Genomic DNA, 27,019 nt, shown 5'->3' with positions numbered 1-27,019 from the left:
TTCTCGAAGGAAATGAAAAGCGCTACTCCAGTGACCACACATATGATAAGAAAATGGAACAGCCTTACTGCTGACGTGGAGAAAGTCGGGGTGGGCTGGGGAGATCCTAACAGCCATGACACTCTCGTAAGCCAAAGCCTAATCCAGAGCAAGCCCCTAACTCTTCAGTTCTATGAAGAGATAAGGAAGTACGTGTTATGATAAATTAAGACACTGGTTTTTTGAGAACAACAGCAAATTTATGAGATTCACTTTACTGCAATATTCCCTTTATTGCAGTGGTCTGAAATCAAACCTGTAATACCTCTGAGGAATGCCTGTGCACAGAAATTGTTATTTAAAATCTGCCTATGACCTAGATCTCCCTAAGCAGCTTTTTAACTAATGAGCTTGACTTCTTTAAAGCATGTGTATTAATTACCCATCCTAAAGCTATTAGAAAATGTCTGTTAAAACCATTAGATGGGATGAAAGCGTGCAGTAAATAAAATATTGAAATCCTAAGTTAAGCTATCTTTTAAAATTGCACTAAAAAAGACAGTACACTGAGGTGTGTTTTGTAAATTTCATTCTTTTCAAATGCTTTTTCAGCTTACAGTGGTGTTTCACATATTAATTCTTTGTAGCCTTTTTCGTTTTGATCGTCATTTGTATGTGATAACTGGGTTTTAGGGGTGTGATTAATCATGGTTTTACAGTTTATAGTGGGAAAATATCCATCAATTAAATCAGATTCATACAAATGAAACAGAGTGGACCTAATTGTCTTGATTTGAACATGGGCAAAATTTTTCTCAACATGATGATGCCTGCCTCCAAATCGTGCATAGACCATCTTCTCTTCTGTTGAGTTGTCCTGTAATCACTGATCAGGATTCACAGCCACAAGCTCCACCCAGGTGTCTTGAAATCCTTGATTGACAGTGGGAGATAAACCCATCTGGGAGCCTGGAGGAATGGCATGTCCTATCACACCCTCTGAGGCAGTTTAACCATTCTCAGTATAGCCAATACATGAAGTCTGAGTCCCAACTTCTTCTATATGGTGATCAAATAAGTTTCCATCTTTCTTTTTTTTTGAGACACAGTTTTGCTCTTTTTGCCCAGACTGGTGTGCAATGGCGCGATCTCAGCTCACCGTAACCTCCACTTCCAGGGTTCAGGCGATTATCCTGCCTCAGCCTCCGGGAGTAGCTGGGATTGCAGGCATGCGTCACCACGCCCAGCTAATTTTGTGTTTTTAGTAAAGACGGATTCATCAGTTGGCCAGGGTGGTCTTGAACTCCTGACCTCAGGTGATACGCCTGCTTTGGCCTCCCAAAGTGCTGGGGAGTTTCAGTCTTGAGCAGGTCATAAGTTAAAGGATGTAGATCCCCTCCATGGACAGTTTTCTGCTTCAGACAACATTTTTCATGAAGTGTTTCATCTCTGGCTATGAAGCAGCTCATTTAGGCACCAGTAGTTGAGGATGTATGCTGCCCTGAGAACAGTCTAATAAGCAGCTCTGTGACTTCTTCATCTGCCAACGGGCACTCTTCCTTGTCTGTAGAATCTACTAAAGTTTAGAGAATGCCTTGGATTTTTTCTTCTGGTTTCTTTGTTTCTGAGTTGCCTTACAGACAACAGTCCTGCTCTCAATGAGATTTGTAGCTGCTTCTGCAACCACACAAACGTGGCCAAGGAGGCTGCATCCAGGCCAAAGGTCTGAAGCCTCCACTCACATCTACACTCAGCTCACTGCAATCTCCGCCTCCTGGGTTCAAGCAATTCTCCTGCCTCAGCCTCCTGAGTAGCTGGGAGTACAGGCACTTGTGGCTAATTGTTTGCATTTTTAGTAGAGACTGGGTTTCACCATGCTGGCCAGGATGGTCTTGATGTCTTGACCTAGTGATCCACTCGCCTCGGCCTCCCAAAGTGCTGGGATTACAGGCATGAGCCACCGTGCCTGGCCTAAGTTCACTATCTTATATGTTTAGGTTTGTGGTTCCCCAAAATAGTTACAATATTAACATCCAAGGTCATGGATCACAGGTCACCATAACAGATGTAATAAGAACGTAAAAGTTTGAAATACTGTAGGAATTACCAAAATGTGACACTGGGACTCAAAGTGCACCCATGCTGTTAGAAGAATGGCGCTGATAAACTTGTTCCATGCCGGGCTGCCACAAACCTTCAGTTCATAAAAACGCAGGTTCTGTGATGTGCAGCAGAGTGAAGCTCACTCAGTAGAATGAGTTGTGCCTGTACCAGTTTTAAGGGCTTATATAGCTCTTGGCAAGTAAGTTCAGGATATTCAGCTCTTTTACTAACTCCATAAGCTGTAGAAAGCCCATACTTGGAAGTTATCGGCTATTCATTTATGTGAGTAATTTGCGTGTGTGTTGGGGTGGGTGAAGATAAGGGAATACACTCACATTGTAAAGCCTTGGATAAAAGAGAATAGTAGTACATTTTTTGGCATGATAATAATCAGCATTGATGGAGCTGTGTGGTAGAAAAATATGTCCTTTGCAATTTTAACTGGAAGCACTGTCTATAGGTAATAGAGAGAGATCTATGACCATGATTTAATAATCACATTTACTTAAAAGTGATTATTTACACTAAAGACTGCTCAAGTCAATGTGATCTAATCATTAAGTATTACATATTGATTTATCTGATAATGTATGTATCTGATTCAAACACGATATCCATGTGAAAGTCAGAAGTAAAGTCCTTTGGAGATTGAGAAAAGAGCACTTAATGTTTGTCATTGACTGTCACTGATGTTCTGGCATCATGAACTTTTTTTTTTTTTTTTTGAGACAGGGTCTCACTCTGTAGCCCAGGCTAGAGTGCAGTGGCATGATCAATGGTTCACTGCAGCCTTGACCTCCCAGGCTCAAGTGGGTCTCATGCCTTAGTTTCCTGAGTAGCTGGGACTCTAGGCACATGCCAGTGGCCACACCTGGCTAATTTTTCTTTTTTTTTTTTGAGAGAGTCTCGCTCTGTTGCCCAAGCTGGAATGCTTGGCTCACTGCAACCTCTCCCTCTCAGGTTCAAGCAATTCTTCTGCCTCAGCCTCCCAAGTAGCTGGGACTACAGGTGTGCACCACCACTGACTAATTTTTTGTATTTTAGTAGAGATGGGGTTTCACCATGTTGGCCAGGCTGGTCTCGAACTTCTGACCTGAAGTAATCCACCTGCCTTGGCCTCCAGAGTGCTGGGATTACAGGCATGAGCCACCACACCTGGCCTCATCTGGCTAATTTTATTATTATTATTTTATTTTTGTAGAGACAAGGTTTCACAATGTTGCCCAGGTTGGTCTCGAACTCCTGGTTTCAAGTGATCTTATCACCTCAGCCTCCCAATGTGCTGGGATTACAATGGCATGAGCCACTGTGCCTGGCCCAAACTTTTCTTAATTCCAGGTATCATATATCGGATTCCCTGGAAGCAGAGCGTGAGACAGGGATTCTTGTGTATCTAAGTCTATTTAGTGTTGCTATAAAGGAATACCGGAGACTGGGTAACTTAAAAGAGGTTTATTTGGCTCATGATTCTGCCTGCCAGGAGACTGGCCATCTAAGGAAAACCTTAGGCTGCTTTTGCTGGAAGGCGGTGTGTGCAGAGATCACTTGGTGAAAAGAAACAGGAGGGAGAGGGAAGGTGCCTGGCTCTTTTTTAACAACTGCTCTTTGGGGAACAAATAGAGTGAAAAAATCACCTTCCCCACCCCTCCCCAGGGTATTAAGAAATTCTTAAGGGATCCTCCCTCATGGCCCCAAGCACCTCTCTTTATGTCCCCATCCCCAGTGTCTGAATTCAATTTCAGTGTGAGGTTTGGGGAAAGAGACATCCAAACTATAGCATTGTGCAAGTGGCTTATTGAAAGAGGGCTTTTAAGAGAAACCTCTAAGTGAGGGACAAGGAAGAGAGAAGGATGAAGTTGGACAGAGATGATTTCAGAAGGAGTCTAGCCTCAGCCTGATTCCAAAGGGAGCGGGGAGCCCTGGAGGTTGAATGGCATTATAGAATTTGTCATGCCAGGGATAAGGTGTCTGAAAGTTGATTGGGGACAGGGAGCAGCCATCTAGATATCGTTGAGGAGACAGCTTCTTTTAGTCATGTTCTCTAAAGCAGGGTGTGTGAATTTATACCTACTTGACATTCTTAGAAAGTCATAAAGGTAATCTGGACATCTGGTATACCAGAGCGCAAGCTTATGAACCAGGGTCCTAGATGTATTATGATGTATTATTGAGTCATTTCCTTGTAAAAGCTATTGTGTATCAAATCACAGAGATTTGGACACATAGAGAGGCTTATAGAATCCATAGAAAGTTTTTAAAAAATTGATCTGATGGTGAGAAGTTGGAAAGGATGTATCTCAAAGGAAGCAGAAAAGAACTTAATCACATCTTCAGGTGTCTGAAGGGTTGTTAAAGAGTACATCTTTCAAATGTCCTGGAGAATGTTTTAATTGTTTGTTTGTTTTTAAAATCTCTACTGAGGACAGATTAGAAAGAAATGAATTTAAAAAGCAGCTGGAGTGGATTTTGGTTTAATGTAATATAAATACTCTTTATAGTAAGTACTAGTAGAAATTGAAACATTATGATATATCTGTCCCTAAAGGTCTCCAAGATGGAATAAGCATTACTCTTTTAAAGACAGCCATCATTCTAAACAATCATGTCATGGACTTGAACTGTGAGAAAACAATTAGAATAGGGAACAAAGGATGTGCGGGAACGTTTCTGCTTAAGACAAACACACGCTCACATAAACACACACATACTTTATTTATTTATTTATTTATTTATTTTTTTGAGACGGAGTCTCGCTCTTGTTACCCAGGCTGGAGTGCAATGGCGCGATCTCGGCTCACCGCAACCTCCGCCTCCTGGGCTCAGGCAATTCTCCAGGCAATTATCCTGCCTCAACCTCCTGAGTAGCTAGGATTACAGGCACATGCCACCATGCCCAGCTAATTTTTTGTATTTTTAGTAGAGACGGGGTTTCACCATGTTGACCAGGATGGTCTCGATCTCTTGACCTCGTGATCCACCTGCCTCGGCCTCCCAAAGTGCTGGGATTACAGGCTTGAGCCACCGCGCCCGGCCTACATACTTTAAAATGTCATTATTTTTTAACTTCTGGAATTAATGTGTAAAACACTACGGATTTGCTTTAAAAGGTACACATTCTTTAATGAAAATCACAAATAGTCATGCCTTCATTAAATTATAATTAAGCCAAAACTTCCTGAAGCAAAGTGGAATATAAAAATGTAATTACACAGGTAATTATCTATGTAATAACCTGTGTAATTATGTAGATTTTTTTTTCCTGCGTAGTACACTTAAAAAAAAAAAAAAAAAGAGATCTTCTTTTGTAACTTTAAAATACTCTGAGTTGTGTAACTAGGACAATTAAAAAACAGTTGCCGGTGCTGTGGCTCATGCCTCTAATCCCAGCACTTTGAGAGGCTGAGGCAGCGGATCACTTGAGCTCAGGGGTTCAACACCAGCCTGGGCAACATGGTAAAACTCCATCTCTACAAAAAATACAAAAAAAAATTAGCTAGATGTGGTGCCATGCCCCTGTAGTCCCAGCTACTTGGGAGGCTGAGATGGGAGGATTGCTTGAATCAGGGAGTTCAAGGATACAGTGAGCCGTGATTGCACTACTGTACTCCAGCCTGGACAACAGAGTGAGACCCTGTTACAGAGAACAAACCAAAAAACCAGTTTTGTGGCAAAGTGTGCTCTATCAGAAGAGCACACATGTTTCAGTCCCAAAGTAGATAGCAGAGATGAGCATGCAGCAGGAAAAAAAATAGCCTATATATGATTGACTAGTTAGAAATTGGTACCTGTTTTCATTAACAATGAAAGTTATTTAGCGGCTCTTAGTAGTTGGGGCTAAGGTTGGGTATCAACATGGACTAAACACCTGAAGACCTGATAATCTCATGATAATCCAATTTTCCAACAGGCAGATACTTTCAATCATACAGGGAGAACGTAGCATTTTACAAGCCGATATATCAAAATGGAAAGAACATCCTAGTGTATAACATAAATATACTGTAAAGACTGGAACATTCTAAGCATCCCTAATGTAATACAAAGATTAAAATGGTTAATACCCCTCATACGAAAACATTTCAACATGCCGTTAGTGTGAACGTTGAGCTTTGTTTTCTCTGAAAGCACAATGGTGATAATAACAGTACTAGAATAAGTCTATTGCTTAAATATGGCGTGCTAAGAGCGTAGCTGCATTATCTTAGTTAATTCTGGTAACAGCTCTGTAAGATAGATTTGTTGTCATGCCTGTTTTCCAGGTGGAGGAACAGAAGTATAGAGGGCGTAAGTGATTTGTCCTCAGGGCTCCCAGCTGGTGTGTAGCTCTGTATTCAAGCTCTTACTATAATCAGCACTGCCTACCCCCTCCCACATATATGCAGAAAAGAATTTCGTAGTTGAAATCACAGTTGTGAAAGTGGCTTTTTCCTAGAGGAACGTTTGTCATTGTCGTGGCGCTACCGCCTCCTCAAGCTCCGGGCCTTCGGGATCGTCCAGTCACCATGGCATGGGCAGTCAGCCTCAGTTATTTCTGTTTTTTTTTTTTTTTTTTTTGGAGACGGAGTTTCGCTCTTGTTACCCAGGCTGGAGTGCAATGGCGCGATCTCGGCTCACCGCAACCTCCGCCTCCTGGGTTCAGGCCAATTCTCCTGCCTCAGCCTCCTGAGTAGCTGGGATAACAGGCACGCGCCACCATGCCCAGCTGAATTTTTTGTATTTTTAGTAGAGACGGGGTTTTACCATGTTGACCAGGATGGTCTCGATCTCTTGACCTCGTGATCCACCCGCCTCGGCCTCCCAAAGTGCTGGGATTACAGGCGTAAGCCACCGCGCCCGGCCAGTTATTTCTGTTTTTAAGTTGCTTGTCTCATGAAACATGATTTGATAACTGTCTTAAATTCATAGCTGCACACTCCTTTATAATAGGATTTTAATGCAGTGCCAATTGTTTTGAGCTCCAGAACTCAAGTTGTGTGTGACACCTGGACTGTCTCACATATGCCATTCTGAAAGATCTCATCTTGCTAAGTTGTATTTGCTCACTTATTTGAGAAGTATAGTAAAAGAGGTTATAAAAAATTTTTTTAAAGTAACTCTCCTCACTTTGCTATAACATATGTATATATATATATACTAAGGCAGAATTTCACTCTCGTCGCCCAGGCTGGAGTGCAGTGGCATGATCTTGGCTCACTGCAACCCCCACCTCCCAGGTTCAAGCAATTCTCCTGCCTCAACCTCCTGAGTAGCTGGGATTACAAGCATGCGCCACCATGCCCAGCTAATTTTTGTGGTTTCACCATGTTGGCCAGGCTGGTCTCAATCTCCTGACCTCGGATTATCCACCCGCCCTCGGCCTCTTGCCCCGCCTGCTGTAGCATTTCAATTGTCTTTCTCTGTTTTTCAAAAACCAGAAACCTTGTTTCTGAACCTAAACTTTCAATATGTCAAAGGTCTGAATACAGATACCCCCCCCTCAAAGGTCTCCGGGAAACCCCATAACGTTTATTAGGTGATAACACTGGATTAGCAACTTGAAGCCACTTTGAGCAAGACAAGCATGTGATTTTTAAAACTCTGTTTCAGGGCCAGGTGTGGTGGCGCACACCTGTAACCTCGGCATTTTGGGAGGCTGAGGGGGTAGATCACTTGAGCTCAGGAGTTCGAGACCAGCCTGGCCAACATGGTAAAACTCCATCTCTACAAAAAGATGCAAAAATTAGGTGGGCTACATGCTTATAGCCCCAGCTACCCAGGATGCTGAGGTGGAAGGATTGCTTGAGCCTGGGAGGTCAAGTCTGCGTGAGCCATGTTTGTACCACTGCACTGCAACCTGGGCGACGGAGTGAGGTCCTATTGTAACAAAAACAACAACAAATATATATATGTATATGTATGTTTCAGGGTTTGACCCTGTTTCACTAAAATGTCTATAGTCTTATCATTTTCTCTTCCTAAAAAGGACATGCATGTTTTTGACTTACAGACTTGGGAAGGTAATTCAGAGGCCAAACTACAGACGATTTCTGTATAATCAAGCTGAAGAAACATTAAGTTTTGATGTTAGAGGGGGAAAGTGAAGATTCTTTCTGGAACAGAGTCCATTGTGCCTGTTGATTTGACTTAGATGAAAACCCAATGGACAGGGTCCTTACCTTCCTCTTGGTTTTGGGAAAGGTGTCTTTGGCTGACGCTTAGTTACCAATACTGGCATGAAGAAGGTACCCAAAGTGATCTCTGCTGCTTGGGCACAAGCTTTTCAACCAGGAACCTAGATGTATTATTTTAGTCATTTCCTTGTAAAAGGTCTGGCCAGCGCCTGGCCATGATTTCCACTTCAGTATTCCGTTTCTTCTTGTTGCAGCTGAAGGAATATGAGGCCCAGCACCGGCAGTCGGCTGCTCTGGACCCTGCCGACTGGCCAGATGGTTCTTACCCAACATTTGATGGCTCATCAAACTGCAATGTAAGTTTACCATGACTTTCTTTGACATCTTGATCACCTGCGCCGACAAGGGACAGTCTTCACCATTTCAGCCTTTGGATTTCTTCTTCTTTTTTTTTTTTTTTTGGTTTTTTTTTTTTTCTTTTTTTTTTGAGACAGAGTCTCACTTTATCGCCAGGTGCCAGGCTGGAGTGCAGTGGCACAATCTCAGCTCACTGCAACCTCCGCCTCCCGGATTCAAGCAATTCTCCTGCCTCAGCCTCCCGAGTAGCTGGGACTACAGGTGCACACCACCACGCCCAGCTAATTTTTGTATTTTCAGTAGAGACGGGGTTTCACCATGTTGGCCAGGATGGTCTCGATCTCTTGACCTCGTGATCCGCCCGCCTTGGCCTCCCAAAGTGCTGGGATTACAGGCTTGAGTCACCGCGCCCGGCCTGGATTTCTTTTCACAGCTTCCAGCTCACAACTGGGTCTGCAAAGAGGTGTCTATATAGGTTGCTTATTTTCTCTACCTGACAGAGACTCAGTTACAGTCAAAATAGTGTTATCATGCTGGAGTTTTGTTTTTTATTTATTTTACTGCCCTGAAGTATCATAACATGACATTTACCATATCAACTATTTTAAAGTGTTTGGTGATACTGATACTGTTAATGATATTGTTCATTAAGTTCACATTGCTGTGCAACCAGCATCATAATCCACTTCCAGAAGTTTTCACTATTTCAGACAGAAACTCTGTTCTGATTAAACAATAACTCGCCCTACGCCCCTGCCTCACCCACCTCCACTCGCACCCTGCCCCGGCAACTACCATCCTATTTTCTGTCCCTGTGAATTTGTCTACTCTCAGTAGCTCATATAAGTGGAATTATACAATATTTGTGTGTCTGGTTTATTTCACCTAGCATAATTCTTTCAAGGTTCATCCACTCTGCAGTGTGTATCAGAACTTCATTCCTTTTTATGGATGAATAATATTCCACTATATGTATATACCATATTTGGTTTATCCACTCATCTGTTAATGACACTTAGGTTGCTTCCAGCTTTTAGCCATTATGAACAATGCTGCTGTTAACACTAGTGTACAAGTTTCTCTGAGTCTCTGCTTTCAAATCTTTTGCATATACCTAGCACATACCTAGGGGCAGAATTTCTGGATCATATAATAATTCCATGTTTACCTTTTTGAGGAAATGCCATATTTTTTTTCACAGTAGCTGTATCATTTTATCTTCCTGCCAATAATGCACAAAGGTTCCAAATTCTTTACTTTGTCATCAACACTTGTTATTGTCCTCTTTTTTGATAATAATTATCCTAATGGTTTGAAGTGGTATCTCGTCATGACTTTGCTTTGCATTTCCCTCGAGCATCTTTTGTATATTCACTGGCCATTCGTGTAACAGCTTTGTAGAAACGTCTGAGTCTTTTGCCTGGTCTTCAGTTCTATTGTTTCGCTGCTGTTGTTAGGTTGCAGGAGTTCTTTCTATTTTCTGGATATTAATTCCTTATCAGATATACAGTTTGTAAATATTTCCTCCTACTCTGTGGGTTGCCTTTTAATTCTCTTGATGGTGTCCTTAATGCACTTACTTTTAAATTTTAAAATCCAGTGTGTCTATTTGTTTTTTTGTTGCCTGTGTTTTTGGTGTCATATCAAAAAAAATCATTGCCAAATCTAATATCATAAAGATATTTCCCTCTGTTTTTTTTCTGAGGGTTTCATAGTTTTAGCCTTTGAGTTTAGGTTCTTGATCTCTTTTGAGTTAATGTATGTATATGATGAAATATATGGGTCCAACTTCATTTATTTGCATGTGAATATCCAGTTTTCCCAGAACCATTTGTTAAAAAGAATATCCTTTCCTCATTTTATGGTCATGGCATATTTATTGAAAACTAATTGATCATATATGTGATGATGTATTTCCAGGCTCTCTATTTGATTCCATTGGACTATCTCTGTCATTTTGCTAATACCATGCTGTTTTGATTACCATAGCTTTATAGTAAGTTTTGAAATTAGGAAATATGACACCTTGAATTTTGTTCTTGATTTTTAAGATTGTTTTGTCTATTTAAAGTTTCCTTGTGATTCCACATTAATCTTAGTTTGAGTTTTTTATTTTTAAAAAAATATGTCTTTGAAATTTTAATAGGGATTACATTGAATCTTTAGATTGATTTGGGTAATATTATTTTAACTATATGAAATCTTTCAGTCAATGAACGTTGGGTATATTTCCATTTATTTATGTCTTCTTTAATTTCAGCAGTGTTTTGCAGTTTTCAGTATACAAGTCTTGCTTCCTTAGTTAAGTTTATTTCTAAATATTCTTTCTGATGTTATTGTAAGTGACAATGTTTTCTTAATTTTTTTCAAATTGTTCATTGCTAGTGTATAAAAATGCAGTGGATTTTCATGCGTTGATTTTCTATCCTGTCACTTTGCTGAATTTATTAGCTATATAGGCCGTGTGTGTGTGTGTGTCTGTGTGCGCCCACACGTGTGTGCGTGTGCACACGTATGTGTAGTCGTAGGGTTTTCTATATATAAGATCATGTCCTCAGGAGGCTGAGGTGGGAAGACTGCATGAGCCCAGAAGGCCAAGGCTGCAGTGAGCTGTGATCGTATCACTGCACTCCATTCTGTCTCAAAAAAAAAAAAAAAAAACAAGATCATGTCATCTGTCAAAAAAAAGAGATGATTTAACTTTTTCATTTGCAATTTGCATACCTTGTATTATTCACACTGTTTCAATGTGGCCAAAACAGTGCTTCTTATTCTACAAGTTCCACTGGGATGATAGGAATGAAGGCTTCAGAATTTCATGTAGACTTATTTTTTTTTCTTTTGAGATGGAGTCTTGCTCTGTCACCCAGACTGGAGTGCAGTGGCGTGATCTCGGCTCACCACATCCTCTGCCTTCTGGGTTCTAGTGATTCTCCTGCCTTAGCCTCTCGAGTAGCTAGGACTAAAGGCGCGCGCCCCCATGCCTGGTTAATTTTTGTATTTTTTAGTAGAGATGAGGTTTCGCCATCTTGGCCAGGCTGTTCTCAAACTCCTGACCTCACGGTCTTCCCGCCTTGGCCTCCCAAAGTGCTGGGATTATAGGCATGAGCACGGAGCCCCGCCTCATGTAGACATTTTAAGGTGTCATCCTCACATTGTGTGGAGCAGAAACAGAAGGAATTACCTCTTTTCATGTATTATGTAGTTGTTGTGTTTTCTTTTTAGGTTATCTCATCCTTAAAATTTGGAAACAACTCCATCTCCGTCTTCAGCCTCTTGTCTTTTCCTATCTATGTTCCATACAACCAGTCATCTTTCTAAAACATCCCTCTTTTCTTGCAATTATGTTTTGAACAGACTGATGGTTTTCCATTTCTGTAAGATAAATTCCAAACTTCTTGGCACACTTAAGATTCTATGTGATCTGGCTTTAATCAGTTTCTTAAATCTCATTTTCTATCTCCACACCCAATACCCTCTATGCCAGACATATTGAACCCCATATGCATCATGGAACAAACCTTGTACTTTTCATTCTTCTGCACTTTGACTCACATAATTTTCTTTACCTAAAATGTTTTCCTTCAAATTTTTCCTGGTGAAAAATCTATGAGTTTTTCAAGGTGGAGTCCAACTGTCTTTTCGTCTGTGAAACTTTCCTTCCCCCCTCAAGCGTATTTATTGCTTCCTATTATGTGCTTTTGTTAAACTGGCTTTATAGATTAAACCTAAGCACGTATTTCAGCATCCTTGGAAGTAGTGATCTCCTTGGGCAAGAAAGACTGTATTCTTTGTCTCTCCAATGTCCAGCTCCTATAGAAATATTTCAAGAACATTGTATTCAAACATTCATTTTGCTGTTGTTGTTGTTGAGATGGAGTCTCATTCTGTCACCCGGGCTGGAATGCAGTGGCAGTATCTCAGCTCACTGCAACATCTGCCTCCTGAGTTCAAGCAATTCTCCTGCCTCAGTGTCCCGAGTAGCTGGAATTACAGACATGTGCTACCATGCCTGGCTGTTTTTTCTATTTTTAGTAGAGACGGGGTTTTGCCATGTTGGCCAGGCTGGTTTCGAAACCCTGACCTCAGGTGATTCACCCGCCTCGACCTCCCAAAGTGCTGTGATTACAGGCATGAACCACCGTGCCCAGCCTGAGCATTCATTCTTCCTGGTTGCTTTAAGAGCATGATTTATGTCTTGCAACTACAGATTCAGTTTTTACTTTCCTTTGCATCAGAACAACAAATGACGGTTTATCAGAAATAAATATAATCCTCCTATCATCTCCCTGATTTCCTGAGTCAAGCACCAGATTTCCATTGCAGCTAAAAATCAAAGGATTATGAATTTGAAAGCCCTGCCTGGTTTACTTTTGTGTGAAAGGGACTGAGACGTTACCATTTATAATAATAAATGTGTCATAGGCCAGCCAGCAGTGTGTTCTGGGATGATGAGGTAATCAATAGAGCCGTGTCCTCTGTTTTCAATGTGCTGTAATCCTCAAGTCCTAAAGTCTAACATAATATGAATGTAAATCATGAACCTAAAGGATCATGAGGAATAAATACAGTAACTCAGGACTGATTCAAACCCAACTTGGGGGAGAAAACAAAGAGCCAGTTGTCCCTACTGGGTCCCTTAGTGTAAGACCCACTGTATACTGCCCTGATTAATAGCATCCGAGTTGAGGGAGAGGTTAGAAGACTTTGACCATTCAGAGAAACAGGACTGTAGTAAAACCTCACACACTTAGACTTCAAAGAGAGAAGCTTGTTTTGTTTAGGAAAAAGTTAATGTAAGTTGGGTATTATCAAGCATTTAGAACAAGCTGCTAAGAAAGCATTATTAAGCATTGGCTTATGAGACCCCTTTCAGAGGGCCAGTCAGAACCATTACCTAGATAGAAATTGTGAGAATGAAATGGCTTCTTCTTAATACTTGGAACATTTCATTCTCTTCAGCATTTCTCTGTTCATTTGGGAGGCATTTATGGAGCCCTTGGAATATAGCAAGCATTGTGCTACATGTTTGGGTTATAAAAGTAAAGGAGAAAGAGACAGGCCCTGTTCTGGCAGTTAATGCTTTAGAGCAGAGGTTAAAATCACAGCCATGTGGCCGGGCACAGTGGCTCACGCCTGTAATTGCAGCCTCGGGAGGCCGAGGCTGGCGGATTACCTGAGGTCAGGAGTTTGAGACCAGCCTCGCCAACATGGTGAAACCCCATCGCTATAAAAATACAAAAAAAAAAAAAAAAAAATTAGCCGGACATGGTGGCATGCGCCTGTAGTCACAGCTACTTGGGAGGTCGAGGCAGGAGAATCATTGGAACCCAGGAGGCAGAGGTTGCAGTGAGTGGGATCGCAGGACTGCACTCCAGCCTGGGCAAGAGAGCAAGACTTCATCTCATAAAATATAAATAAATAAATAAAATCACATTCGTGTGTGTGCACACAGCTTTGAGATGCCATGTACACATTTACATTACTCACTTCTTACCAAATTGTTTCTTCATAGATGTCTCGCAAATAAATTCAGCCTGTCTTAGTTAGACCTAGGGCCAGAAATGCCATATGCTGCTTCTTCTCAGAGCATAATTTTCCAGAAGTTCTGAAGAGTGACTTCTCCTTTGGCTGAGAGGCATAGGTGATGATAGGCTACTCAGCAGTGCATTTTTCTGAAACAGTTCATTTACCCTTTGTATTTTGCTAGCTGACTCTCTGCCAACACCCATGCCCACCTCTGGTCTTGCTGTTCAGAACTACAACCCACCACCATCACCACTTAAATTTGCTTGAACTTGATCGTAATCCTAAGGTATATATACATATGACCCTTGCCGCTTATTCAGGCTTTAGCCCGTTTTGCATTTTTATGAAGAGTCGGCCAGAAACCCCATCCAATATATTCATTCTCATTATTTTAGATTTGCCTCTATTGCAGAGCAGTTAATTTCAGAATTCAGCCACCACGGGGAATAGGCGCTTTGGATACTTTTTGTGCAAGGGCTGGGGTGTTTCTGTTTTCTATCCATTCCTTTCTAGAGTACGGAAATGTGAATAGCCCACTGGCTCCAGTCAGGAATGCCCAGGCCATGAAAGTTTTAGGGACCATAAGGCCTTTGTCACCAGACCTCAATGCCTATATTGATGCCTGTCATGCCTTAGGATTTCATTTGCATTGATTTCACAGGCTTCCCTACCCCCGTCGCTGAAATTAGATAATCGCGTGTTGCCTCATAATAAATCCATATGCACATTCCTAGTTTCCAAGAGTGTAAAGTACTAAAGATAGTTACCAGGGGAAGTGAAAAATAGCTTTCTCTTTGCCAGAGAAGAATCTGTTTTGTGCTGTTTTCCATTAATAATAAACTTCTGTAGGGAGTGCTAAAAGTTTTAAGAGAGATTTTTGGTTGAGAGCTTAGCTCAATTTCTTAGGAAATGTCTGCACATTTATTTTATTATTTTTCATTTTAATTTAGCTTGGTAAGTTTGTTTTTTCCTTTGCCTCCGGCGAGGGGGGGATGATTGTCAGAATTCTCATTTTACGCTGTCAGCTTTGTGCATGAGGGTTCCGTTTACTTTCTAGTTTAGAAGATATTTGAAGAAATTATGACCTCTGTCGTACCGGATTTTCTAGTTTTTTACTAATATAAGTTTTAGTAAATTCTATTTTTAGAAAGAGTTTGTGATCTGTACCTTTGAACATTAATAAAAATGTTTGCAATGAAAGATCTTTCCAAATGAAATAAAAGATCATTTGATTGTAATCTTACTTAAAATGTTTTAAAAATGTGTAAAAAGTAAGAAGAAAAATGAAAGCAACAACCATGATGACAAAGCACAAGATAGGCGAGAGTCATCTTTACCGCTCAGTTGCTTCACTTCATACAAAAATATGTTCCAGGAAATGTTGGAATTGCATTTCTGTAGCTGGAGCTCATCACCAGGATGAAGCATCTCTAGGGACATGCTATTGTGAAGTGAGTAAAGCAAGTCATCGTTTCATCATTGATCACTTTTGCATTTAGGGAGTTTTAGAGTTGGGAAATATTTGTGTAAAGAATGTTATAACTGTGGCCTTGTAACACCAGCTTACCTCCATGTGTGCACCTCTTTATAGCCCTCCATTCGATCATAGGGCCGTTTTTGTCACTAACTTGGTTTGAGGTACAGAGAGCCATGTGATTGAACTGTGTCCAAAACTTTGGGCCACAGAGACAGAGCGCCATGGAGCTATTTTCAGTGTTTCCTTGATTGAGGACTTCCAGGTTCTCAACTAAAATATCCACAGATTATAAGATCTTTCAGTTGGCACCTTTTAAATCTTTTTGAGACTTTCTAAAATTGTAAACCATAAACATGTCCCTCTCCAATGGCCAGGTTTTATTTAGAGTTTTCAATGTTCTTTCACCCGCCTCAATAACAGACATTGTTTTCAAGCCAGAGGATTCAGGTTTGAGGTTTTAGAAGGAAAGGTTGTCACAGCCCTAGTCGAAATGGAACATTCTGAAAGATAATTTATTAAGAACAATTCTGGTGTGTCAGAAGGCAGAGTACCTGCAGAAGTCACTTTTAAGTGGTTCTTATGGTAAATGGCTTAATTTCCATTATGACAAACGAAAAGGCTAACAGTGTAATCCCTTTATACAGAGTATGGTGGAAGAACAGTGCACACACTCCTAAGGTGCCCTGAGCAGCTGTGATTTCACTGCTTTCTGGAGCAGTGTGACAGCGTCCTTCTGCTTTTATAACCACTGTCCTCTTTTTTAGAATCTGCTATTCTGAGCTCAGCTTGAAATTTTAAAGATTGACTATTCTTGCTGTGTTTATTTTGAATTTTTTTTTAAAGCTAGAGTAACTTTTAGACACTATCAATAGGTTAAGGTTTACCAGAAGTTTTATTTTTATGTTTCAAAGGTGTTAACATATAAACCAATATCATTAGCTTCATCATATGGAAAAGCCTGACTACAAAGAAGATTTCTTTAATGGCAGCATATGATGAATTTACAAAATCTTCTTCCACCTATAAATATTCCCAGCAATCGGCCGGGCGCAGTGGATCACGCCTGTAGTCCCAGCACTTTGGGAGGCTAGGGTGGGTGGATCATGAAGTCAAGAGATCCAGACCATCCTGGCCAACATGTTGAAGCCCCGTTGCTACTAAAATACAAAAATTATCCAGGCGTGGTGGCGTGCACCTCTAGTCCCAGCTACTTGGGAGGCTGAGGCAGGAGAATTGCTTAAACCTGGGAGGTGGAGGTTAGTGAGCCAAGATTGCACCACTGCACTCCAGCCTGGTGACAGAACGAGATTCCATCTCAAAAAAATAAATAAATATTCCCAGCAATCTCAAAAATGTGTGTGATTTTTATAGTTTCGCTGACTTGGATGGCAGTGAATATTTATTGGATGCATAAATTGTGTGAAGAGTGACACATGCCGTAGTACTTGAGTTGACATTACAGGTGCAGTGAAACCATCCCCAAGAAAATGATGGATTTTATTTCTGCTGGCTTTCTCTTCTTGTAATTACTTATTTATTGATTTATTTTTTGATAACGAGTCTCGCTGTGTCACCCAGGCTGGAGTGCAGTGGTATGATCTCAGCTCACTGCAACCTCCACCTCCTGGGTTGAAGCGATTCTCCTGCCTCAGCCTCTGGAGTAGCTGGGATTACAGGCACCTGCCACCATGCCTGGCTAATTTTTTTTTTTTTTTTTTTTTTTTTTACGTAGAGACAGGGTTTCGCCATTTTGGCCAGGCTGGTCTCAAACTCCCGACCTCAGGCGATCTGCCTGTCTCAGCCTCCCAAAGTGCTGGGATTACAGGCGTGAAGTTTTTTTTTTTGTTGTTAAGGAAGTTTAAGAGAGGAAAGATTCCAAGTATAAAAATAACTTTCTTTCTGAATAAGCATTTTGCTTTTTAATGGTATTTACTTTTTTTTTTTCCCACTGCTTCTCTTTTCCTAAGGGATCGTTTCATAACTCTAAGTGTGTGGGTTTAAATTTAAAAGGGTCCTAATTGGCAAGATGCTTTTTGGTTTACAGCTGGAAAATGGGTCTGCTTGTTGAAGCTCCAATGGTTTCTTAGCTGGGCTTACACATAAAGTACTTGGTTATGTTCTTCAGTCCTTTATTTCTCACAGAAGAAGAGTTTACTTGTTTGACTTGTAATATGACCAAGAGAAAGAAGAAACAAGGCATAGCAATAATTTATCAGAAGGTATTTATGCCCCGTATCCTTGGGACAGGTATCAGCAATTCTGTATACCGTGCATGCAGTGTTACCTGTGTGGATGAAGCCTTTTCAAAAATCTTTCTACATGTAACTATGTTAAAGTTAACTTTTAATGGCTGGGTGTGATGGCCCATGCCTGTAATCCCAGTGCTTTGACATGCCGAGGCAGGATGATCACTTGGGGGCCAGGAGTTCAAGACCAGCTTGGGCTCTATGAAAAATCAAAAAGTTATCTGGGCATGGTGGCACATGTCTGTAGTCCCAGCTACTCAAGAGGCTGACTTGGCCTTGATCCCAAGAGGCTGAGTCTGCAGCAAGCTATGATTAGACCACTGCACTCCAGCCTAGATGACAGAGCGAGACCCTGTCTCAAAAAAAAAAAAAAGGAAAAAATTTTTTAAAAAAGTAAAATAATGCATACTGATCTTACTCTTTTAATGTGTTTGAGACCTTCATATGATTATTCTGATTTTTATGGATAATTCTTATAAATTTTCATTTTATTTGGCTGGTAGGAGATTATAGGAGGAAATACTACTCCGTATTTTAATAAAACCATGATTCTGAAACTGATGATAGTAAAATAGGAACACATTAAAATTCTTATTAAAAGAATCAAAGTAACGATTCCTTTAATCTGCAGCTTAGGGTGGGACTAAAGGAAAAATCAAACCACTGGAAAAATAGACAAAGTAAGATGTTTTGAGAAATACTCATTTTCTTCCAACTGGCTATAAGCTGCCCAGGCGCCATTGCTTAGTTGGCTTCTTGTCACTTCTTCTCTTCTGCCCTCCCATTCCCAGTCTTCTACCTGGGACGGGGCCAAAGTTTCAGGCATATATTGGTTGAGTCCCTTCATATCCCCGTGTTCCCACAAAGTTACACAAGAAGGAAGCTGTTGCCTCTACTAGTCCCTGGAAACCAGGCTTTCCCCCAGCGTGGGCAGGAGAGGAGACTGGTTAAGCTCAGACTTGAGTCAGACCGTGGGCTCAGATCCAAATCTGCCACCTATTTGCTCTGCATCTGTGGCCAGGCTCTTCAGCTCTTTGTTACTTAATGTGAAGATCTTCTGCCCTTCCCGTCAACTGCCATTCTTAAAATACTTGACTTCCCATAAAAGTGCTATTTTTGCACATGCCATTAACATGGTAGTAATGGCTTATGTTCATGTATCAGCAGATAGGCTAGAATTGTCAGAACAAGCTTAATGTAAAAGTGCGTGTTTACTTGGTTACACTCTTACCAAACACATAACCAATTTGTTTTCTATTTTAGAAGGTATTATTGCATAAGTGGTTTAAAGGTGGGTCTGGTATTAGTAAGCATGTTTGAACTTAGAAGTACTGTCTGTGAAGAGTAAGTGGTTAATTGCACTGAAATAATCTAGGGCCTGACAGCACTGATGACGTGGCCTTATGGAGTGTGTGGGTGTGTGTTCCATACCTGTTATCTTGGAGGGCATGCTCATGGTAGGCCCATTTGGCTTTTTGACTTTGGGAACTAACCAGGTACATCTTTATAATTACCGATTTCTACAGCTGCAGGAAGTTGAGGGTGCTTGCTGCCTGGAGGCCTTCCTCAACATATCAAGGGCTGGCCAGGCATGGTGGCTCATACCTGTAATCCCAGTGTTTTGGGAAGCCAAGGTGGGCAGATTGTCTGAGCTCAGGAGTTCTTGAGCAGCCTGGGCAACATGGTGAAACCGCATCTCTACCCCCAGAAAAAAACAAACAAAAATGAAATAAATTTAGCTGGACATGGTAGTATGCACCTGTAGTCCTGCTACTTGGGGAGCTGAGGCGGGAAGATTGCCTGGACGAGGCTGCAGTGAGATGTGTTCATGCTATTGCACTCTAGCCTGGGTGACAGAGCAAGTCCCTGTCTTAAAAAAAAAAAAAAAAAAGAAAGAAAAAGAAAAACATCAAGGGCCACATTAATAAAACAAATAATGACAAAATATCCGGGTACTACATAATCTGAGGGCACCTATTTTTAAAAAGCGGCTTGTGGATACAATTTGGTCAGTTGTTTCTTTCGTTTGGTTGAAGCTTGTGGAACTGAAGATACTTGACAGCTTTTGATCCATAAAAGTGGTAATTTCTTTTGTCCAACCTAATATGTAAATACCAAAGAGGCGATGCCACATTTCCCCTGCTAGCCGATTATATTTCAGTACAGATATTTGTAATCTAATTTGGTTTAAAGACTGGCATTTCAATTTTCAATACCAGTTTCTTATTTTGCTCTTGGGAACAACCCTGGGGAAGGTGGAGGTAAGAGGATTTCCATTACTTGTTCAATATTATTGATTCATTACATGTCAATTCCTTTTTAAATCATTTGCCCTAGTGCCAGTTCTTATTTAATGGATGGGTTGGGGAGATACCCAGGCCCTATTGTTGTTCATAAGTAGAAGCTAGACTGTGGGCCATCTCCAAACTAAGCTGGCTTATTAAAATCATAGGTTGCCCATCACTTGTTTTGAGTCTATTTGAATGTTCTCATAATTACCCACTGTATCAAAATTCTTAGAACAATAGTCAGCCATCAGAAAAATCATTTGGAAAGCAATATTTTAACATAACCAAATTTTTCTACAGTACAATTTCTATAAAAATATCCTTTTTTGCCGGGCGCGGTGGCTCAAGCCTGTAATCCCAGCACTTTGGGAGGCCGAGGCGGGTGGATCACGAGGTCAAGAGATCGAGACCATCCTGGTCAACACGGTGAAACCCCGTCTCTACTAAAAATACAAAAAATTAGCTGGGCATGGTGGCGCGTGCCTGTAATCCCAGCTACTCAGGAGGCTGAGGCAGGAGAATTGCCTGAACCCAGGAGGCGGAGGTTGCGGTGAGCCGAGATCGCGCCATTGCACTCCAGCCTGGGTAACAAGAGCGAAACTCCGTCCCAAAAAACAAAAAACAAACAAACAAAAAAAATCCTTTTTTTCTCCTCTCTATCCAATTCATCTCCCTCTTTGTACCACAGCACAGCTCCTAGCTTTCCAGTGCCCACTCTACTATTTATTATTAGTATTATGCTAATAGTATTGCACAATTAGTTTCTAAAAGGATGCAAATCACTTCCTACACTGTGCATTTGACCCACAGTATAGGTTGAAAGAATGCCACCTTGATCGTTCTTTCATTTATTTATGTGAAAACATTTATTGGGTGCCCATTGTGTGCCATTCCTTCTATACAAGGAGCTTGGGTTTGAGAAAAGGAGCCAGACTAATGAATGGCATGACTGTGAACTTCATTGAGATTTTCCTGCCTATTGTGATAGGGGCACACAGAAAGTCCAGCAAGCCCCAGCAAGGAGGATCTGGGAAACCTTCCCAGATAAGGTGGTTGACACTGAGGAAGAGTTTTCCAGAAGGACAAATGTGTGGCAGGAGAGGGAGCAGCAAAGTCAAAGGTCTAGATGAAGAGCTGGGTAAATCTGAGAACTTGAGTAATATGAGAAAATTGGGTCAAGTAATCTGAAGCATTTCTCTCTATCAGTATTTTGACTTCTAGGGTATAGATTCTATTCTTTGTTTATTTTTATTTATAACTTGGTTCTGTAATAGGTCGTTTCCTTATTTCTGCAGATTTTAAATTTATATCATTTATGTTTTCCATCTTGTCTTTTAAGTCTCATTTAACAAAATTAGTGTTCTTATTAAATTATTTTATAGAGGAAAGCAACTATTAGGAATTTCTTCCTGTTCCTTGAGTTATATTTTCTCCTAATGAAGTGATGAGCTCAAAAGATTGGCTTTTTGTTTTTATCTATGCTGCTTCTTCCCCGCCCCCCTTGCCATAGTTCGTTTGTGCAGTTGTCATGCATTTTTTTCCCACCTTGTTCCCATTTGAGTGGCTCTGATCACATTCTCTGTTTGTGCTGATATTGAAGATGTTTGGACTTGTTTACCATGCTATCTGACAATAGTTGTTTGTTTGTTTGTTTGTTTCTCTCCTTTCAAGATACAGCTGAGGGCTTTATTTCGTGGTCCATTTATGTTTGTTGTTGCTACAACCTGGCCATGGTATGTGATGAAACGTGGTCTTCATTGAGATACCTGGAGTCTGCCTTTTCTCTGCTCAAACTGTGTTAAATGTGCTGTATCATATTTATGCCAGCTGGTTCATAGCTGGGGTAATGGATGGAATATAGCCAGTCTGCCTTTAATTCATTTTTTGAATTTTGGAGGCTATCTTTCAATCAAGAACAGCCTCACTTGACTTTCTGTCTTTTCACTCACTGCTCTTCTGTAGCCATTTCCACTGATCTTAGATCAGAAAAAGATAAAGAGGTCACACAGCTTCCTTCCAGATTTGGGGTTACATGAAAGGACTCTCTGGATTTTTGCCAGGCTTTTGTAGAAGTTGTGAGCCTTTTCCAGTGGGCTTCAGAAATTTGTTTCTTAACTTGGTCATGGAGTTTAGTACATTAGATTACATAGCTTTCCTTGTTTGGTTGCTCTCGGTGCAATATTTTTGCTAGTTTTTTTTGTTTTTTTTTTTTTTTTTTTCCTTTTTGGGGGCTTTTGCTCAGTGTGTTAGTTGTTGTAAGAAGAATATTCTGTGGTTCAGTGTTCAGCAGAGTTCATGACCTGATAGTTTTGCCAGTTGGATGACCTCAAACAACCTTTTTAGCTCTAAATAATTCGTCTCTGAAGGTAGGTATTCAGTCTAGATTTCTCCAATTTGGAACTTGAAGTAAATTTACTTATTTATTCTGCAAACATAAGGAGAATAATGTTAAGGTTGTAGATCATCAGTCTAGAAGGTAACATTGGACCCTCCCACCTCCAGCTTAGACAGATGACCACTGACCTGGTGGCATGAGTTTGGACTGGAGGAATGGTCTTGGTGGTCCCACCTTCCCTCCATTGCCATTTGGCCCCATCAGTTCTCTGTATTTCTACATTGCCATTTGCCTAGACAAGGTTGTTTGGCAGCTCTGAGAAGTCATCATGTCTGATCCATGAGTCATTCAGTCTAAGATGCCATGTAAGTAATGTGACTTTGCAAACACCACCCAATCCCTTAGGAGACTTACTACTTCTGGGATGAACACTTTCATCAGCTCCAGAAACTAGCGCCTTAAACGCATATGTAATTGCCCTACTTGGCAGTCCTGTTCTGAATCATCCTTTTTCCATGGCATGTGAGAATCAGATGCCCTTGGGAGTGAGTGGGTTTGGTGTTTTGCTTTAGTCTTCAGTGTGTCTGATACCATAGATTTGCTTTGGATAACATGACCCCACTCTGAACAGAGGGACCTGTAGAGCTGTAGATTACCTTCCCAACACTTTGTATCCTAACTCAGTTATTTTATATGAAACAACAGGTTTCTCGGGCCTATGATCAGGGTGGCAAAGCCCCAGGCAGAAATGTCTTCCAAATATTTACAGAGTGAAGGAGAAGCCGGTCCTCTTTCCTCCACTCACCACTCTCTCCCCTGACCCTTCAGGAGAAGGAAAGACATTCTCTGCTCAGTGGCAACCTGCAGAATTGGGGGTTGGGGGGGATGGGTATTCACCTTTGTTCTAAGTCTCCCTAGATCTGGCTGTAGGACTCCTGAGATGTTGGATTTTCTCCCTTCTTCTCATGGGGGCGATTAAAAACAATTGCAAGTTTATGAGTTTAAGGTGTAGATTACAGTTGATTGTGGAACGAAACATCCATTTGCTGCTTCTTTGGTTTTATGGTTAAATTTTAAAGCAGTTTCTTAAGTGAATTAAGTGCTGACAAGCCTTTGCCCCTAGGGAATAGTAATATTACCTCAAATTCTCACATACTTTTTCCAAATAAAACTATCATGTAATTATCTTCTCCTCTTCCGCCACCCCCTCCTCCTCCGTCTCCCTCTTCAAATCTGGCAACAACTAGTTAATTTTGAAACTGCCAGAGAGATTATTTCAGTGTTCCACTGCACCTCTGGGAAAAGAATGGAATCTCATCTTTTTTTTCCATATGCTAACAAAAATCTCCTAATTTCAGAGGGCAATGATGTCACCAGCTAATGAGCAAAATATTTCTTCCCAAACAGCTGAGTCCTCCCCTGACTCCTTTGTGATAAAAGAATAAAATAATTACCCACAATGTGTTTCATATTTTCTACTGTTACTTCTAGCAACTCATAAACACACTTTTAAGTAACTCTAACTTATTTGAATCATGAGACTAATTTTTTTGTAAACACGAAGAATAACACATTAACCTGATCACTGTCACCAAAAGGCCTCTGCCGTGGCCGGACCCCACTCAGACCTCACCGTTAGGAAAATCTTGAACATACTCAGCCAGAGTTAGTGCACTGCCCCCAAGGTAGGGAGGGACTTTCAGTGCCTAACTTTTTGGATCATGGAGGGAGATCAGGCATGTTGGAGAGATTATGAAATCAAGTTTGGGGAAGAGGAGGGCTGGGAAGCTCTTGTTGATTAGTGTCACATGCTGTTTATAAAGGCAGCAACATCAGCTGAGCTCTTCTTTGTCTAGATAGGAGGGCATCTAAGGTTGGGCTGGGGTGGGTGGGAGAAGTAGGGCCCCAGGACCACCTAAACACTGGACTAGACTCCTGTAGGCACATGGAAATGCCCCTCAACCCATGGCAGGTACTATTCCCGTCATGGAAGTGTGCCTCAGTTTCCCTACTCAGAGATGGGTCCTCCCTCATTGGAATTCCTATATCTTGTGTTTTTCTCATGCATTTGTCATGATTGACTTTAACATTAATTATATTTCCGAACTTCTCTTGGGGCTTTCCCTACCCTTAGACTTCTAGATGATAACCGTCATAGAGTCAGGAAATGCCAGCTTCCTCCTATTGGTATTCCTTGCCTTTCCCAATGCCCTAAATCCATGCATTCATTCATTCATCCATTTCAATCAGGAAATATCTGTTTAGCACAAACATAGATATTTATCTAAGTGGAAAAGAATATTGTAATTCTCAGCTTTGGTAAGTGCTTGTGAGATTTTAAAACAATACAACAATGTTTCTGCAGAGCAAGTTGTTAATATGTATCAAAAGTCTTAAAGACACACCCTTTTACTCATCAATTCTACAATCCAATCATCTTTCTAAAAAAAGAATGTGTTAGACGTGTTAGCAATTTTACCACAATGTGTGCATCCAAGGAGTATTTGAAAAATTGGAAACAGGCAAATGTCTAATTATGGGGGCCATGATATCAGCAAATTATGCTGTACTTCATACTATTGAATCATTAATACATTGTATAGTATTGTATTGAATATTTGTTGACATGCAAAAATGTTCGAAACATAAGAGTTTTTAAAAATGGGTTATGAAACAGTGTGGGTGCAGCATACGCTAGGGGCCCAGGGTTTCTCTAAAGGAAAATCTTTTGAGGCAACCACGGCTCAGAAAGGGTCCCCACTTACAGGCAGATGTGTCATTTCTACTTGGACTATGTGTGTGTGTGCATTTGAGGGAGGATTTGGGGACACTGATAGTGGCTATAGGAGGTGGAAAAGCTAAAGATCAAAGATCATCCTTTCTTTTAAAAAAAGAAAAAAGGAAACATATAGAAACATCAGGGTGTATTATGTGTGTGGAAAAGAATATTGTAATTCTTTTACAATATTGTGTGTGTGTGTGTGTTTGTGTATGGGGGAAAAGTAGGAAGGCATAAACCAAAATATCACCAAGTTTTCTATCTGAGTATAGGATGATACTTCATTTCTCTTACTACTTTGTGCATTTTTGCATTCTCCAAATTTTTAGTAAAATATATCATATGTAGTCAGAAACAATAAATGCTGCTAACATACAGATGTGGAAATGAATATAGTCGTGCTCACTGTCTACATGGCAGTTAGGGATGGGCTAGGGAATCTAGCAATGACAATATATGTGTTAAGTCCTTGGGTAAAGTATATTTAGTCTAAGGGAGATGAGGAACAAAGCCACGGGGGCTTTCCAGAGGAGACAGTATATGGATTGAAACTTAAAGTATATGTAGGAGTTAGGGATGTGGATGTAATCAGCAGAGCTGTTTGCAGAAAAGAGCCATCAGGGCAGAGATGTGCATGGGGTGTTTGAGACGTTGTGAGGAAGCAGGAGGGAGAGAGGACCAGGCGCTCTGAGGCCCTTTCCACCGCATGGTATCTGAAGAGTGGAGCACAATGTACCAGAAGCTGAATCTGACCACGCAGTCACATATTCCACGATAAGGCCTTTGGACCTTGTTCCAAGGAGCTAATGAGGAACAATTCCTCACCATACGAGTCAAATACTGAAATCCCTTCGCAGCAAATTTGCCCACCTACTGTGTGCATGGGTAAGTTCAAGCCTGCTACCCAGAGAACAGGACCAGCAGTGGCCTTCCCTCACAAAGTCTACCCCCCGATCCGTCCCTCACCAGGAGGCTTCCCAGGGTGGCCTGGCTCAGTCTAGTCTTTCCAATATCCCGCAGTTTACTCTGACACATGGCCAGGGCTGGGAGCCACAGGGCTGGGAATCTCAACTTCTTCATTCCACTGTGATCGCACCGATAGTTATGGGGGATCTACTATGGGTGGGCACTAGGAATGCAAGGAGAAGGAGAACAGACAAGGCTCCTGGCCCAGGGGAGCTTCCTGTCTTCTGAAAGTCAAGCAGTGGTGCATCCTCACAAAGAGCCCAACATCGGCGATCTTGGTAAATACCTGAGCCACCCTCTGAGAAGCATGGCTGTGAGGTTTAAAAGGAGTGGACAAGGTTAGATCTCTTTCCCACCCTCTTAGGACACTCTCCAAGTCCTGTGCTATGAAGAGAGGCCGCTCGGGGGAAGAACTGGGGATGTGTCCTTCCTGCCACCCTCCCCAAAGTATCGAGATAAATCAGTGCATGAGTTTCATGTGTATTTTCACATGGATCGAAGACTTCCCTACCTGTCAAGCTCTAGGCTTCACATTCAAGGTCTTGTTTCATCCTCTAGAGAGCCTTAGAAGGCTTCTTACTGTCTATCTTAGAAATGAGAGAAGTTAAGAAACATGCCCACAGCCACACACTCATCCCATGTGGTGTAGAGGGGAGCTGAACCTGCGTTGGCTCAGTGCCAGCGTTCTGGCCCCTAATGCTGCTGAATCTTCTCTGTAGCTGAACGCCTGTCCAGAGCCAGCCTCACATGCTGGCCATATCACCTGCTTTCACATGCAAAAACGTTGTTGGGTTTTTGTTTTTTAAGATGGTGTCTTGCTCTGTCTCCAAGTTAGAGTGCAGTGGCAGGA

At 41.3% G+C, this 27,019-nt stretch overlaps 1 protein-coding gene across 6 annotated transcripts in view; it reads left to right on the top strand.

The window, feature by feature from the left end:
* SASH1 (SAM and SH3 domain containing 1) overlaps positions 1–27,019 on the top strand; it is a 1,049,232-nt gene that overhangs the window by 975,917 nt on the left and 46,296 nt on the right. For all 6 annotated transcript variants that reach the window (XM_032274338.1, XM_032274343.1, XM_032274342.1 and 3 more), the window contains exon 8: positions 8,447–8,548. In XM_032274338.1, coding sequence (XP_032130229.1) covers positions 8,447–8,548 — 102 coding nt within the window. The remainder of the gene's footprint in view (positions 1–8,446; positions 8,549–27,019) is intronic.

Source organism: Sapajus apella, unplaced genomic scaffold, assembly GCF_009761245.1.
Source record: "Sapajus apella isolate SASKATOON/1434 unplaced genomic scaffold, GSC_monkey_1.0 scaffold6, whole genome shotgun sequence".
Lineage (NCBI taxonomy): Eukaryota > Metazoa > Chordata > Mammalia > Primates > Cebidae > Sapajus > Sapajus apella.
Note: the sequence above shows the minus strand (reverse complement) of the source record. Positions and strands in the feature narration are given on the sequence as shown.